Source organism: Pocillopora verrucosa, chromosome 6, assembly GCF_036669915.1.
Source record: "Pocillopora verrucosa isolate sample1 chromosome 6, ASM3666991v2, whole genome shotgun sequence".
NCBI lineage: Eukaryota > Metazoa > Cnidaria > Anthozoa > Scleractinia > Pocilloporidae > Pocillopora > Pocillopora verrucosa.
In genome coordinates, this window is record NC_089317.1 from 1,335,460 (window position 1) to 1,351,768 (window position 16,309).

Consider the following 16,309-nt stretch of genomic DNA (forward strand, 5'->3'; position numbering starts at 1 on the left):
GAAAACCGACCAAGTCGCGATTGGTTAAAGCTTTGCATCTGATTAGGGAAGAGGATGGCTCGAGTTTTCTGGACCAATTACAGAACGTGACGAGACTAAACCAAAGCAAACTTGAATCATTGTTGACACTTACTTGGGCTGAAATTATCAGAAATAACTAACTGTGTTAAACTCTTTTCAATATTAGCCACTGCTTGCTCAATGACCAGAGAATATTGAGTATATGTACATTTTATAATTAATTACGCTGTTCTAAGTGCTTATTCTTCAGCTTACAATGGTTTCCATCACAGCTAGAGATTCTGTAACGGCCAAACATATGACATAACCCACCTACCTTGTTTGCCTCTCGTGTGCCTTACACTTAATTTGCCGATGGCTTTTGATACTCTCAACTTGCACCTGTAGTAGTTCAGGATTTTCCTACAGTTCCATAGCTCCTCGGGCTCTCAAAAGTTTAAGGAATTTGTTTGGTTCGTGTCTAGCACCTTTAGGTAAGTACGGCTGAAAAGTTTCTTTGACAGTGTACTACTACAGTAGTCGTCTTCAAGGATAAGCACCCGTGAGCCCGCGAGCAGGTTCTCGTTAACTGTGTTTCTGCACAAGCGTTTCTTCATCTGTGGGAACATAGGAAGCCTTGAGCTGCGCATGTGCATGTACGCTATGAGGGACTTTGTGGCCTTGTAGTCAGTGCAGTGGACTCCGGGGCGAGAGGTCTGGGTTCGAGACCTGGCCGGGTTATTGCGTTGTGCTCTTGGGCAAGACGCTTTACTCCCACGGTGCCTCTCTCCCCCCGCCTCTCTCCCCCCGCCTCTCTCCCCCCAGGAGTTTAAATAGTCACCGGTGTAGTCACCAGTGAATTGTCAGGGAAGCCCGATGAAATGCGGTGGGGGGGGGGGGGTGGGTAACCTTGGGATGGACTGACATCCCATGTATGGGGAATTAGTAATACTCCTAGTCGCTTCTTGCTACAGGGAAACCGGAATATTCTCCCAGGGGTGGACCAATAGGCTCGTATCGAGTACAGACTTTACCTTTTTACCTTTTGAGCTATGCAAACCGCCGAAAGCTCTTCGAGAAAATTAAACAATCAAAGTGAAGGGATCCCATTAAAAATTTCAGAGTCCTGACTAACCTCTCCCTGACATGTCTCAAATCTTCCCTCGGAAATGAAACGCGTGTCCCGTTGCGTTGCTGATGAGGGCTTATCGCAACGACATATCGCAATTGTGGACAGGATTTCTTCTGAACCTGTTCAAAAGCGCAACTTGTGTTTTATGTGAAGATAAGTCTGCTTCCCAAATTATTGCGCAGTCATACCAGTGAAGCCATTGGAAAGTTGTTCCACGTAGAAAATTTCAATGGCGAGGCTTTTTCTCTCAAAGAAATAGTGCTTTTCAAAGAATCAATTGGATTTTAAAAGGTTTCTTTGCTTCCCATTTGCAATTGATGGTTAGCTTAAGACGCAACAATGGGTTTTCAGTATCGTGAACATTTCAAATCACAAGTCTTGTACTCACGCTAAGATAATGTTAACTGTGGACAATCTCTTGACTCACGCTCTGATTTCAGGTCGATAGCATATCCTAATCTAAAAATCCCAGACCTAAACTCATGTTAACATTAGAACTCAAAGTTAGCAATGCATCCAAAGAGAGTGTTACTGTGAAAAATTTCAAGTGTGAGGGCACTATTTATGCATAAATTCTCAACGGATGGTAATGTGGCAAATTCTGAAAGGGTAGGTATCTGCAATTGTCGAGGTGTACTGGGTCGAGTTTGTTGGACAAATGCGCTTCTACATCTTAGCGTCAGTAATATAGATCAACCGCGCGGTTTGATATTCTTCGACATCGAAGGCAGGGACTGGATTCATGGTAAAGGCAAGGATTTGAAATGTTGGTGTCTTAGTTTATCAAGGTAAAGTAATACGGTTTCACAATGTTAATCCAATCCTGTTTTTCATACAGTGATAAGCTTTATTGATGAAGAGCGATCCTTCCTCTTGCACGCAAGACGCATTTATGTAAAAAGCCGACAGTTCATTCGATTTACAAGACTTGAACGACAAAATCTAAACGATTAATTCGTTTTAGCGATTAATCTCTTTCATTACTGCGAAATTATCTTAATTTTACAAACACTCAGTCCTAAAACTTGCTAACAGTATCCAGTACTTTCTTTCTTCGAGTGATTCACTGACTTCCAAAACCGTTTCACATGCACAAGGTCCACAGAACATTCTTGAAGCTCTTGAAACACTCTATAAGAGGGGAGAGAAAATGAAAGATTGATCAATAACACGCTGGTGAAAAATTACAACTGAGGCTCAAACATAGTTTACAAATTTAGGGTTTTCTAGCCATGAAAAGTTAGTTATTGCTCAGTGTCTTGTTAATCTTGATAGTAAGATCTTTTTTTTCACCTTCCTTTCAATATATCATGATCAAGAGGTGGCCAATAATGATCAGGTGATTTTAATCATGATGATATTAACTCAGTGAAGAGATTTGTAGGGTCTCAACTTGCAAAATCATAGAGAATCCAACAACCTATATTTCCAAAGAGGGGATTTACATTTATTACTATGTCTTTTGTGGCTGTTCTCCAGATCTGTAGATTTCAATTTTTTCCAAGTTAAGTTGTTAAATCCTTCTATGGAGCAAAAAGGATCAAAAATTCATGTGGAAGAGAACCAAGAGCTATTAAAAAAGACAAGACCAGTGAGCATTTATGCTGTACACTCCAAGGTCTCCTTTGCTGAATAAGAAGCACCCAAATTTAAATACTGAGATCAAATCACATATTTGAAAAAGTAAAATTTTGTTGTGAATTCTTTGCAACATTATTTGTCAACCTAGCATTGTTCACCTTGATGGTCTTGCTCTCTCTGATGAGGTTATGTTACAGGTTCCCCCCTCCCCACTATGGTGAAACTAGACTACCCCTATATTGTAGGTAGTCAGGTCTCCTGAGAGGATAGTGACCATTTCATACAGGCTTTGTCCTTGTGCATATAGAGACTCTTTGACCAAGAGGACTTATAGTCAAGGCTTGTTTTTAGAATTTATGAGGTGGGGATCATTACAGCCAATTCATCTCACCTCCCCAAAAAGATTGATCTTAGGAGGTTGATTTTAATCACTGGTGATTCAGTAGCTGTCATTTTGGCTTACAGAAAACTGAAACACCAAGTCAGACAGCTGTTAACAAGTTAGCTAAGTCAAACGTGTGTTAAAACCGTTAGTGCCTGTAGGCAAACTAATTGGCTGTTTACAAGGTGAGCATGGAGAAATAGTTAAACTCAGGACAACCAAGAAACAAATTCAATTTATTTTTTGAGTTGGAATTTGATATGGGACCTTTGGGTTTTGAGCTCTACATTCTCATCACTTGCAATGGATAGGCTATCTCCATGATGCCTTTGTAATGGCTCAATTTAAATTTTGGATTTGCTATATATTGTAATAATTTCAAGATATTTCTTGTTTGCTTTCTTACTGACCAGCTATACTTAGGGATATGTTTCACAGGAACTTAAACATTACACAAAGCTTAATTCAAAACTGGCAGCAAAACATTAAGTGCTAATCAAATGGTTTACCCTGTTGTCAGTTAACATGAATATTGTTGATTATCTTGTAAATCGTACAGATTGCATTTGAAATGACACTGATGTAAAGCTTTCCTTTTTATTTGATTTACACATGAGGAGAGATAAGGAGGAGAAGACAGATACACCACACATGGAATCTGGAAGAAAACTGACTTGAATTTGTAAGGTGAGATTCTTTAAGGGAGTAAGCTACCTCCCTTAACCCTTTAAACAACCAGCATCTAAATTCTCCCAACAATATCACCCATGAATCACACATTGAGGTTATGAGAGTAAAGGAAATAATCACCAACTAACTTTTCTTGATTGTTATACAAATTCTCACTCCTCACAGAAATACTGGCCATGTTTGTATTGGAAATGAGATTGATAAAAAAGGTGGCTGCTTAATACAAGTTTTTACTCATGAATTGATACATGAATGTTTGTATTCAATCATACTAAATGATTAGAATTATATTGCAGTAATTTTAATACAAATAGCAGACTATCCTGCTGATATTATTATTATTATTATTATTATTGCACTATCTGGAGCTTTTGAATACATACGTGTAGCTGATTTAGTCTAGCTTTTTCTTTTCAAGAATTGTTCATGTAATGTAACATATATATTAAAGTAATTGTTATTTAGTCTTTGTGTTTATTGAATGACATTTATGTTAGACTTATGCAAGGAGTAATCACAACATATATAGAAAAATATATTTTTAATGCAATAAAAGATAAAAAATTACTTAGAATGTTACTTTAAGCTCTTTGTTTTCAGTAGCAAATGGGTAAATACAGTAGTAAAGTTGTATGTTAGTACTTTACTTTGGGTCAGGTGCTTGTTGCTTGAGCGGCACAACACTCTGCCATAAAAGTGGCTTGAAGATGGGAAAATGCAAGCTAATTGGTGTGATTCACATGTGTAACTATTGGACAAGTACAGGCTCAGTGATAATGTTCAGTCACTGGTGAGTTATTTTTGAGGGGTCAGTGATGTTTTGTAGTTACTCCAAGCTGCATGCAAGCTATGGTCATTTGAACTCAGGAATGAGGTTTTGTGCAAAGTGAAGAAAAAGTCTCACTGATGGCAAATGGTGTTGAACAGTGTGTCTGACAAAGTTAGTTCCTTTTTCTTTTACCTATCTTATTTTTTTTTGCCAATCTTTAACAACATTGATTCTGAATGTTTGTCTCAAAGATGTCCATGTACATCAATGAAATGCTCCCTACTGTGTTGGTTTTCACAGTCAGTACGTGTCAAGTCTGCAAACAGTTCTCCTTTCTTGGTCTCACTCAAAAGTCAAATCTTAAAGAAGTCACATCTTTCCTTATTTCTGTTCATGTTACAGCTGTGTAGTGTTTAGATATTCACTTGGATGTCTTACTCTATGTCTCTGTGGAATGTATTTCATTTGTCAGCTGTGTTATTGATCAGGGGAGCAAATATCAAATGCTTTTCTCTTCTACTCATAATCGCCATGTTTTCCATTTCCAATGAAGTTGTCTTCATGTAGTACTCCATAAAAAGTGACACCTGATGATAGAAAATTGAGTTGCACTGAATTCTGCAGTCTTATTAAAACATACTCTAGTGTTAGAAACAAGAAAAGGGGTTTGCTATATGTAGGTTTGAAAAAAATCCTTTAAATTCTTGTTTGAACTTTGTTTACTCTTTGACATACACAAGCGAGATATTTAACTTTTCTTATTGAAAAAAGATCAACAGTTGATTTCTCATCGCATTGGTAGTAAACTATTGAACAGTCAACTGAGGTGAAAAGAAATTAACAACAGGATAAATTGATGAAGCACCAAAATCTCAGAAGTAAAAAGTAAAGACATGTATGGCATCCAGTATGGAGAATTGATAATTGGACTTAAATGTTTTAAGCGCAAACGAGGTTCAAATTAGGCTTGTGATTTAGGTGTCCTTTGAAGCTGACACATGATTCCTTCGCCTAGATATGAATAGCAAGAGACTGTTCCTATCCCCCTTCCCCCCCCCCCCCCCCAGAGCACTACGATGACTCTACTGGAAGACATCATGAAACGATTTTCTTTTCTCTTCCCCCCCCCCCCCCCGCGAGGGAAATGGAAAAAATGATACTACTTGAAGCCATCATGAAACAACTTTCTTTTCCCCTCTCCCTCTCCCTCTCCCTCTCCCTCTCCCTCTCCCTCTCCCCCCCCCCTCCAGTGAGCAATTTGTTGGGCTGCTTTGACAATTAACTGGTTCTCTCCTATTCTCCTGGGTGGGGAGAGGCACAGCAATAATAACAAGTGCATTGTCCCCATCGGAGGTACCCCTAGTTCATGTTGACGGAGTTTAGCGGGTAACGACTACAATCTACCACTGGGGTTAAATACGAGATCATTAATGAGATACTTATAATCAAGATGAAGCCTCACTTTAAACTTGCAAACTTGCAAACTATCCTGTCTGAAATTGTGATATTCATTCTACTGTTTGAAAAAACACTGTCTAAATTTAATAGCCTTTTTCCGCAAGCAACGATTAGTAACTTTACTCCAAACAAAAAGTAAATAAAACGGAGTACATCATGTATTTAAAAGGACATGTCGCACTAGTTTTTAACATTTCAGGTTTAACCTGAAAAGTGCCATCCTATTGCAACCCCCTCTCCCCCTCAAAAAGATCAAATTCAAAACACAACCCCCCTCCCCTCCCCACTTGCGCCCAACCACAACAGCATTACCCTACTCAAAAGGTCTTTCGCATAAACATTCATTTATCTTTTCCTTAAATTTGATACCAGGGAACCCATTGGCCAAAGGAATAAATGAGTGGGGAATAATTGTTCACGCTGTCTTATTAAATTTATCTGTGAAAACCGCAATAATTTTAACATAAAAACTACAATTAAGCAAAAACCCTGGAAAATCTTACAAGAGTAAATAGTTCGACACATCAACATGAAACAAGTGTAGAGATCAATGAAAACAATTTGACAACAGTTAATTGTGAGCACTGGCTCTGGAATGAACGAAAAATTCAAATGTTTTGAAGCGCTTTTGAAGAAAAGATCATTTGATGTGTAGGTGACACTATCGATAAATTTTTCAAAAAAGTTTCCAAGAGGTAGAAAAAGATCTTAGCGCACGTTTCTCACCCAATGAAATACAAGCATTTCGAGAAGCGAATGGAGCCTGGGTGTCAACGACTTTTTCAGTGAACTTATCAGGTTGTGAAAACTCATTAGCTAGCCTATGGCTCATAATTTGCCCACAAAGGGCCTTTGTTGTGTCATCGAATGTGTGCAGTAACCAGCAACTTAGAATTATGTTTCGTAGTCTTAATAATCTCTAGTCTGTAGGTCGAGATAAAAAAAAACCGAAACAAACAAACATTTACTAAAAGTAAGCAAAGCTTTCCTAAAGTTCCTTAGCTAACCGAAGCCATTAAGTTGTCACGGGACACTAATTAATGCGGTTTTTAATTGCCTTTTGTTATTTTAACAAGATTTATGCTATCTTGCTTTGACCACACATCTTCGGAATGCCTCATTCGCGTTTCTGTAGTCAACGGGGCTTTTGTTGGTCTAAAGAATTACTTTGAGCAGAGCATTACTTTGAGGAGATAGGCAGACCCTTTGACCACACAAACTTCGGGCTCCCTCAAGCCAATTTATGTTCTTTATAAAACTGGAAGTTCACGAAATTGCTTCAGGAAGGTATGTTGTAAATTTCTTAAGCCGTTAATTCTTATAAAATTTGAGTTTCCATGGAAAGAGAGAAGAGAGAAAGATTTATTAAAGCAAAACAGATCAGACTTATTCTCTAAAAAGAGTGGAAACAATTCGCGAAAAACCGTGAGGAGAATTTGGTATCGGTTGCCTTACAGGAGTAAGGTTAGGCCTGAAATCGTGGGAAAATTACAGCATTAATTTTTGGAAAACTAGAGACACCATTAACGCCCCTTCGCCGAAATTTACTTCCTCAAAATTTGTTCGTAACTTCTCTTTTACTTGGTAAAACATCGTAGTTCTAACTAACGTTTCTAGTGAGTCTATCCATTGTGTGTTCTAAGCTTTGAGAGTGTGTCCTTTGTATGTTTCATCCTGTTCAAAATGGTGCGAAAAATTCCTAAGCTGATCTGTTCTACTCCTTAAATATCAGGTGCTTACGCCTACAACAGATTGATCTCGGAAACTCTAGATACTGGAAGCGTAGTTTTAGTAGTTGGGGCTCAATAATGACTTTGAACTCTTTCCTTAGCTCAAAGGCTCACAATATTTTTAGTATTTGTTTTTTCGGGGACGTTTTAAATTACCTTAAGCATAAAGAAAATCCACTATGCATCAAATAAAATTGGTGGAATACCAAAATAATACTGGGTAATGATAAATCAAAATGTGACAAGTACAGTCGAGGATGTAGAGAAGGGGCATGGATTGCAAATGAAAGGCTAAATAAATTTAGGCCAAAGCTTCTGGTTGGAAAATCCTTGACGGTGCTCTTTTTGACATACAGATATTTGAGTTCTCCTTACTGAATGCCATACTTTTCGTAAAAATTTGTTTTGAGGACTTAGTGTAGCATGAAAACAAAAGATACTACTTGATAAACAGCACGAAAGCTATGATAATTCTCTGTATTGTTCACAGCTTTCTGCTTTCCTTGATTTGTGGAAATAAATTTTGGAGAAATCGAGTATTGGTCAGTCACGCTGCCTTAACTGCTTTCACGCTGGGTTATATTTTGTATCTGCCATTCTGTTCATTAATAGTTTCCGCTTACTTATCTTGGTTCTGGAGACGTTCATACATTTCTGTCACTTTATCTTCCCTATGCATACCCACACATTTTCAAAGGTTATTGGTTTTTCTCGCCTGCTAATTGCCCTGTCATCGTATTTCCTTGCAAATGCATTTATCTCGTCTACTCTGTTTCTTTCGTCTCTATTTCGTCTCGTGTCTAATTCTTACCGCATCAGAAACTAGCGCATTAATTCAAGAAATGATTGGGAACTATCTCCAAATGAGTTCATATGCTTGAATAATTTGTGCATGGATTGCCCACTTTGTTTACTTTCAATTTTATTTATTCCGAGGCAAACAACGGAACTACATAAACAAACCTCTCATCTAGCGGCCTTTCTTGTCTTCAACAGCGACCAGTCGTCCTCCTTCGACTCTAACTTCTGTAACAAAAACAAACAAACCATTGAGTGTAGAGTCATTGTATCCTTAACACTCAGCGTGAGTATCTCCTTACCTCCGTTCGAAAATCTCTTCACCACGATAATGTGATTTTCAGGGCAGGCGATCACTATTCGCTGATAAGGCGTTGATTTCCGACCTTCGCTGGCTCCTGAACTCTGTGCTAATTTTTCATTCGATGCATTTTCCATGATCTTTTTGCTTGGTGTAGCACCGCCACCGAAATGGTCTGTGTATCTCTGTGAGTACGTTTGATTGCCTGGTGATATCTCTGTTACTATTTATTAAAGTTGTGAGTATGAAATCTTCAAGCGTTGGGGTATTTTTGCATGAGCTAAGTGCTATTTTTCCTTTACTTTCGAAAAAAAGAAACCCCTTTACAATGGGAGAGTCCCAATACATTGCATTGTCATTTCGAAGTACAACTGTAATGCTTTTTTTTGTTAATATGGTCTCTGGGTTTTTCCCTAATTTCGTTTCTGTGTGATTTACATTGGTCCCTTTCCAATTTTATTTTAAACCTCAGTCAGTACTCAAAGTCTTACTAAAGAGTGTTAAAAAATTATATCCTCTCTGCCTTTGGGAGCTTGTGTCAAAAGATGGAACAAAACGTTCTTTTGGTACTGCTAATCATGATCTGCAAGGCAAGATCTTTTTTAGTCTGAGGACATAACTCTAATAAGTGACAATTAAAAACTCTAATAAGTGTCCGCCTAAATGAGAGCTACTAAGAAGTATTTTCATGAGGCTTTTTCTTCATTCTATTTTGCAAAGTAGTTATACCTTTGAGTTCTGAGGATAAAACCCCGTTGTGTGACTATTCAAATGAAAACTACTGATTAATACTCTCTGAAACTTTGAAGTGTAAACATCCAAATGAAAACTTCTGAGCAGCAGTAGTTTGCTGTACAAAGTGATCCTAACTTTTACGTCCATACATGAAAATCGAAACTTTGTTGACCGTTCATAGCTGTTCTGTTGGTTCTGTTGGAGAGACTTCACAGGGTGCTAAAAGTTCTTTGACATATGTTGTATCCCTGAAGGAGTAAATACAATAGATGTGTATGTGGTGGCTGACTTGCTGCTGGCACAATTAAATGCCTGTTGCTCTTCAAGACATTGAAATCCAAGAAGATTTCTGACACGTTTTTTCCGGTCTGGGTTGTGCTGTTACATTAGGATGTTCTAGAAGACTCGATCACTCAGTGATCAGAATGGAGCCTTAGCCATCTTTTAGTCAGCCTAATGACAGGGAAAATCAACCCTTAGACTTTGAACAGAACTTCCTTGAGTGTGTTTTAATAAGGAGTTGGGCATAATTGTTGGATCGAATAAAATTTTCATTAGGTTTTGGTTTAATTTGGGTGATAAGCCAGCTTATTTACCTATGCATCTGTTTAACTGCCCTGCAATACAGTTTAGAAAGTTTAAAAGGGACATTTTAAACTTGCAGGGGAATATTATGCTTGTAAAAACGGTTCCCGAATATTCATTCAAGGATATTCTTGTCGTTTCTAGAACATCACAATCAACTACCAATGCCAATTGGCAATATGAGTTTTAAAAACCTTTAAGATACATAGAGCAAGATAAATAAACTTCTAGTCTGTGTATTTGCAATCACCAACGTGGAGCTACGTAATCTATCTTTTAGAAACCAGTTCGAAATAGTCTGCGTGCAATAGCAATGACAAGGATAGACGTCCGTCTTAAGTTTTGATTTTCTGACCTGATTGTTTTCCTCCGTGTCGAGTAAACGAACGACTAAGTCCCTGACGTGATTCAATGCGTGCGTAGGGCAAAAGGCGCCAATTGGTTTAGACGCGCGTGTTCTCAAACGCTGAGTTCAGTTACTGTTAACGGTTTCCGGTTTCTCGATACAAAACATAAATAACTTTCACAATTCACTATGTGGAATGAATCTTTATTTAAGCCTACCAATTCTCTAATAAAAATGCTCGCTCAGTATTAATATGCAAACAGACTAGTTCGGTAACTTGCTGCTTAATGAGCGCTTCTTGAGCGAGTTGTGCTAAAGCTGAGTTGTTCGCGCGCTTCAAGTGAAATTAACATCCATTAAAAGACGTTGAACGGATAGAAATGTACTAGAAAACTAACCAAGATAAGAAATAGCATAGTCTATCTCTCTTTTACTTAAGAGGTTATTTTCAGCAGATGTGAATCAAGTAACAAGGATTGTTTCAAAATGATTGTGCAAACCAACATGGCGGCTGTTTCCGTGTTAAGAAAAATCACAAAGATATTCACTCTCCATCGTGGACAGCAATTGATATATTACAATCTCCCGTAAAATTAGCGGTGTGAAATAAAATGCTGGCTTTCATCAGTCTGAAATCCGAAAAGAAACACCGGTTACTGAAAGTTTCTCTCGAAAAAGTATTACAACACGTGTTTGATTTCTCATGAAGTAGCTGCGATCTTCAAGTATCTGGATGTGAGAGTTTTCTAACAAATCAGGCATTTCTTAAGCATTGAGGGATGCATTTATTAGCGGTTTCCTATAGATCTAAAATCGGTTTTCTTTGTTGCTGATTGCGTGAGAAGGAATCACTCCAAAAGTGCCTTACCTTAGTAGTACGTACGTTCCAACTCGTCCATTAGGTATCCGCCAGTATGCAGAGTATATGCTTCGAAATAAACCGCAAAGGGTTAGATTTGATGATTGTTCTTCAGTTATGATTTACCTAAAAGTAGAGGTAAAACTTGAATGGTACGAACCTCCTCCCCGGTTGCGAGTAATCTCAAAACTTCTGAAATTATTTCTTACGTAGAACCCAATTGTTAGTCTGCGACCAGCTGATGTTGAATCCTCTTTAAGTATACTTCCACCTCTGACTTGGAAGTCTGTAAGATTAAGCAAACAGGAGTTAGAGATATGTTTAGATGATTCCAGAGATTGACCAAATTGTATAAAACAGATTATATTCACCTCCTCGTCCTTGACCTTGGTTGATGTAATATAGTGTTACGTCGTGTTCTTGAACGAAGTTTCTCCTGACGCGAACTTCCTCGTAATACCTAAGGACCGGTTCTTGATTTCTGTAGCCAGCCATATTAGTTCTTGTTGAACACGACAAAAATATCGAAGGAACCGAGAGCAATTTTTTTTCGGCAGTGGCGACGAAGTCACGATGGCTATCGCTATGGGAAGTAATCAGATTGGTACGTACCAATGAAATGCGAGCTTTCAAATCACGTGCTTAGTCGATCCCTACTTACCTATGAAATGCGAGCTTTTAAATGACGTGGAGATCATGATTTTTGTTATGCAGAAACACCAGGATGACCTGGTTTAATGTGGTTTGACGCAAAATATTCCTTGTTTATCAATCTGGTTTAATTACCCGTAAACAACTCGCCAAAAATTTGAATATAGGACAACTGAGGTGAAACGATGGGTACTGAAAATTTATACTCCACCACGTTGACTTATTAATGACATGGGTTCATTTCGTGAAACCAAATCATAATTTAGAAAGGAAAAGTTTGACTCAAAGCTTTTCATTTTGAAAAGAACATTTGTGAACTGGTGTTCTGATAAGTGAGTAGCTCAGGTTATTTATTGCAATGCCGTCTAAGTCGAATAACTGCACATTTTATTTAACTACTGCCCAGCTCATGGACATCCGCGTATATGGTAGCTATTTCATCGTCGGCGTGTAGTCTGTAGTCTGTAATAAAACAAATAATCGATTTGAAAGCGATACTAACTCTATGTTTTTGGATGAAGTACATTTTCGTTTTCAAAGTGCGAATAGTATGTATTTATAATGATCTGGGCTGCTTGTCTTTCTGCGAATGATGTTGTTATATCCATTCTACCTGTTATAACGCTATATGTTTTGTAGAATGATTATTTTATGGAAGGTGTGTTCAACTATCATAAGAGTATTCGCCGAGTCAGTTTTGTGGTGCGTTACGCGCTATGATGTGCACACACGCGAAGTAAACACACTGAATTATAGATGAAATGGATCAATATCAGTATCTGAGCAACTGCCCACCGACTCCTCCGCTAACCCAACATTAACCCTAACTTGCTATCAATTGACTGTTGTTGGGTTAGGGGAGGGGTAGGTGGGCACTTGCCCAGATACTGATAAAATAAAATTGCGTCAAACAGTCAAATTACCTTCAAATGTTAATGTCAATGTGCGTCGGTCCAGTTATACAGTAGTTGTAAAAGGTAAAACGTGAAGTAAAACAATTTTAAGTTACGTTTTTGGAACTCAAAAGCCTAACACTCCTAAGCGCATCTCCGATGGAAATATTTGCTCTCTCCTAGTCTCTGATTTGTATTATATTGTGACGTCAGGATACCAGTGAAAACGTCTTCCAATTCGTTTGCTTTCTCACTGCTCAGTCACACTTAGGGATATATTTCATAATAACTTAATTATTGCACAAGGCTTAATTCAAGCTTTAATTTAAAACATTCAACATTAATGAATGGTTTACTCTGTTGTTGTCAATAAACATAAATCTTGCTGGTTTTCTTGTAAATCTTACAGATTGCATTTGAGATGTCACAGATGTAAAGCTTTCCTTTTTATTTGATTTACACCTGAGGAGAGATACGAATGAGAAGACAGACACAACACAGATCGAATCTGGAAGAAAACTGACTTGAATTTATAAGGTGAGATTATTTAAAGGAGTAAGCTACCTCCCTCAACCCTATAAACAATCAGCGTCTAAATTCTCCTGATAATATCACCCATGAATTACACATTGAGGTTACATGATTAAAGGAAATAATCACCATCTAACTTTTCTTGATTGTTAGACAAATTCTAACTCCTCACAGAAATACTGGCCATGTTTGTCTTGGAAATGAGATTGATAAAAAAGGTAGCTGCTTAATACAAGTTTTTACTCATAAATTGATACAGGAATGTTTGTATTCGATCATACTAATTTGTTAGAATTGAATTGCAGTAATTTCAATATGAATTACACACTATCCTGCTGATATTATTATTATTATTGCATTATCTGGAGCTTTCGAATACATGTGGCTGATTCAGTCTAGCTTTCTCCATTCAGGAATTGTTCGTGTAATTAAATATATACCTTAAAATAATTGTTATTTAGTCTTTGTGTTAATTGAATGACATTTATGTTAGACTTATGCAAGGAGTTATTACAATATATACAGAAAAGTATCTTTTTAATGTACTGAAAGATGAAAAATTAATTAGAATATTACTTTTAGCTCTTTGTTATCAGAGCTTATTGGTAAATACAGTAGTAAAGTTGTATGTAAGTACTTTTCTTTGGGTCAGGTGTTAGTTTCCTGAGAGTGAATCTGTCCTAGCATTATCTGGAGCTTTCGAAAACAACACTCTGCCATAACAGTGGCATGAACATGGGAAAATGCTTGCTAATTGGTGTGATACACATATGTAACTATTGGGCAAGTGCAGGCTCAATGATAATGTTCAGTCACTGGTGAGTTATTTTTGAGGTGTGAGTGATGTTTTGAGGTTACTCAGGGCTGCATGCAAGCTACTGCCTTTGAACTCAGGAATGAGGTCTTGTGCAAAATGAAGAAAAAGTCTTACTGATGGCAAATGGTGTTGAGCAGTGTGTCTCACAAAGTTAGTTCCTTTTTCTTTTGCCTATCTTATTTTCTTTTGCCTATCTTGAACAACAGTGATCTAAATGTCTATCTCAAAGATGTCCATGTACATCAGTGAAATGCTTCCTACTCTGTTCCTTTTTCTTTTGGTTATCTTAAACAACATTGATCTAAATGTTTGTCTCAAAGATGTCCATGTACATCAATGAAATGCTCCCTACTCTGTTCCTTTTTCTATTGGTTATCTTAAACAACATTGATCTAAATGTTTATCTCAAAGATGTCCATGTACATCAATGAAATGCTTCCTACTCTGTTCCTTTTTCTATTGGTTATCTTAAACAACATTGATCTAAATGTTTATCTCAAAGATGTCCATGTACATCAATGAAATGCTTCCTACTCTGTTCCTTTTTCTTTTGGTTATCTTAAACAACATTGATCTAAATGTTTATCTCAAAGATGTCCATGTACATCAATGAAATGCTCCCTACTCTGTTCCTTTTTCTTTTGGTTATCTTAAACAACATTGATCTAAATGTTTATCTCAAAGATGTCCATGTACATCAATGAAATGCTTCCTACCCTGTTCCTTTTTCTATTGGTTATCTTAAACAACATTGATCTAAATGTTTATCTCAAAGATGTCCATGTACATCAATGAAATGCTCCCTACTGTGTTGGTGTTCACAGTCAGTAGGTGTCAAGTCTACAAACAGTTCTCCTTTCTTGGTCTCACTCAAAAGTCAAATCTTAAAGAAGTCACATCTTTCCTTATTTCTATTCATGTTACAGCTGTGTAGTGTATAGATATTCCATGGGATTTTTTACTCTATGTCTCAGTGGAATGTATTCTATTTGTCAACAGTGTTACTGATCAGGGGAGCAAATATCAAATGCTTTTATTTTCTTCTCACAATCGCCATGTTTTCCATTTCCAATGAAGTTATCTTCATGTAGTACTCCATAAAAAGTGACACCTGATGATAGCAAATTGAGCTACACTGAATTCTGTAGTCTTATAAAAACATTCTCTAGTCTTAAAAAAAAATAGAAAAAAGGGTTTGCTACATGTGGGCTTGAAAACTTTGTTAGAAAAATTCCTTGAAATTTTTGTTTGAACTTGTTTACTCTTTGAGTTATGCAAGCAAGATATTTAACTTTCCCTAGCTGAAAAAGATCAACAGTTGATTTCTCATCGCATTGGTAGTAAATTTTTGAACAATCAACTGAGTTAAAAGGAAATTATCAACAACAGGATAAATTGATGAAGTACCAAAATCTCAGCAAGTAAAAGGTAAAGACATGTATGGCATCCAGTGTGGAGAATTGATAATTGGACTCAAATGTTGTAAGCGCAAACGAGGTTTAAATTAGTTTCGTGATTTAGTTGTCCTTTGAAGCTGACACATGATTCCTTTTCCCAGATATGGAATGGCAAGAAACTGTTCCTATCCCCCTGTCCCCCCACCCCTATAGAGAAATGGAAAAGGTGATATTACCTTGAGGACATCATGAAACAATTTTCTCAACCCCTCCCCCCCCTCTCCCTTGAGCATTTTGTTAGGCTGTTTGACAATATTCTGGTTCTCTCTTATTCTCCTGGGCGGGGATAGGCACAGTAAAATAACAAGTGCATTGTCCCCATCGGGGGTACTCCTAGTCCATGTTGACGAAGTTGAGCGGGTGATGACTGAAATCTATCACTGGGGTTCAATACGAGATCAATGATAAAATAGTCTTCATCAATATAAAGCCTCACTTTATACTTGCAAACTTTCAAACTATCCAGTCTTAAATTGGGATATTCATTCTACTGTTTGAAATAACACTGTCTAAATTTAAGAGCCTTTTTCCACAAGCAACGATAAGTAACTTCACTCCAATTAAAAAGTACGTGAAACGGAGTTCTTCATGTAT

The 16,309-nt window shown here is 37.4% G+C and overlaps 1 protein-coding gene across 5 annotated transcripts; it reads right to left on the reverse strand.

The window, feature by feature from the left end:
* Positions 1-1,948: 1,948 nt before the first annotated feature.
* Positions 1,949-11,943, reverse strand: LOC131769710 (uncharacterized). 5 transcript variants are annotated; one of them, XR_010717850.1, is made up of 7 exons: positions 11,738-11,939; positions 11,527-11,652; positions 11,376-11,435; positions 8,843-11,136; positions 8,706-8,768; positions 4,993-5,141; positions 1,949-2,263 (listed from the first exon to the last, which is right to left on the reverse strand). XR_010717850.1 is itself a non-coding variant. In XM_066168128.1 (4 exons), the coding sequence occupies exons 1-3, from the start codon at positions 11,859-11,861 to the stop codon at positions 11,377-11,379; spliced, it is 309 nt and encodes a 102-aa protein (XP_066024225.1). In that variant the 5' UTR covers positions 11,862-11,943; the 3' UTR covers positions 1,949-2,263; position 11,376. The 5 variants fall into 5 exon arrangements, 1 of the variants encoding a protein (XP_066024225.1); XR_010717851.1 differs by lacking the exon at positions 4,993-5,141; XR_010717848.1 differs by having other exon boundaries at positions 8,706-11,136.
* Between the last annotated feature and the right edge of the window lie 4,366 nt (positions 11,944-16,309).